Consider the following 228-nt stretch of genomic DNA (forward strand, 5'->3'; position numbering starts at 1 on the left):
AACTGTGGTCGCCTGTGTCCCAGGCCGGCGCCAGATCCACCACCTGGGGAGCCAGCTGCAGCTGAACCAGCACTGCCTGGACACGGCCTTCAACTTCTTCAAGATGGCCGTGAGCAAGCACCTGACCCGCGGCCGCAAGATGACCCACGTGATCGCCGCCTGCCTCTACCTCGTGTGCCGCACGGAGGGCACGCCGCGTATCCTTTGCTGCCGGAGCCTCGGAGGACC

The 228-nt window shown here is 66.2% G+C and overlaps 1 protein-coding gene across 1 annotated transcript in view; it reads left to right on the top strand.

Annotated features, from left to right (window-relative positions):
- The window catches only part of BRF1 (BRF1, RNA polymerase III transcription initiation factor 90 kDa subunit), a 66,192-nt gene that overhangs the window by 7,008 nt on the left and 58,956 nt on the right, over positions 1 to 228 (top strand). The window contains exon 2 of the mRNA XM_014540583.1: positions 24 to 197. Within this exon, the coding sequence (XP_014396069.1) occupies positions 104 to 197 (94 nt within the window). The 5' untranslated portion in view covers positions 24 to 103. The remainder of the gene's footprint in view (positions 1 to 23; positions 198 to 228) is intronic.

The sequence above is a fragment of the Myotis brandtii genome, unplaced genomic scaffold (genome assembly GCF_000412655.1).
Source record: "Myotis brandtii unplaced genomic scaffold, ASM41265v1 scaffold1057, whole genome shotgun sequence".
Classification (NCBI taxonomy): Eukaryota; Metazoa; Chordata; class Mammalia; order Chiroptera; family Vespertilionidae; genus Myotis; species Myotis brandtii.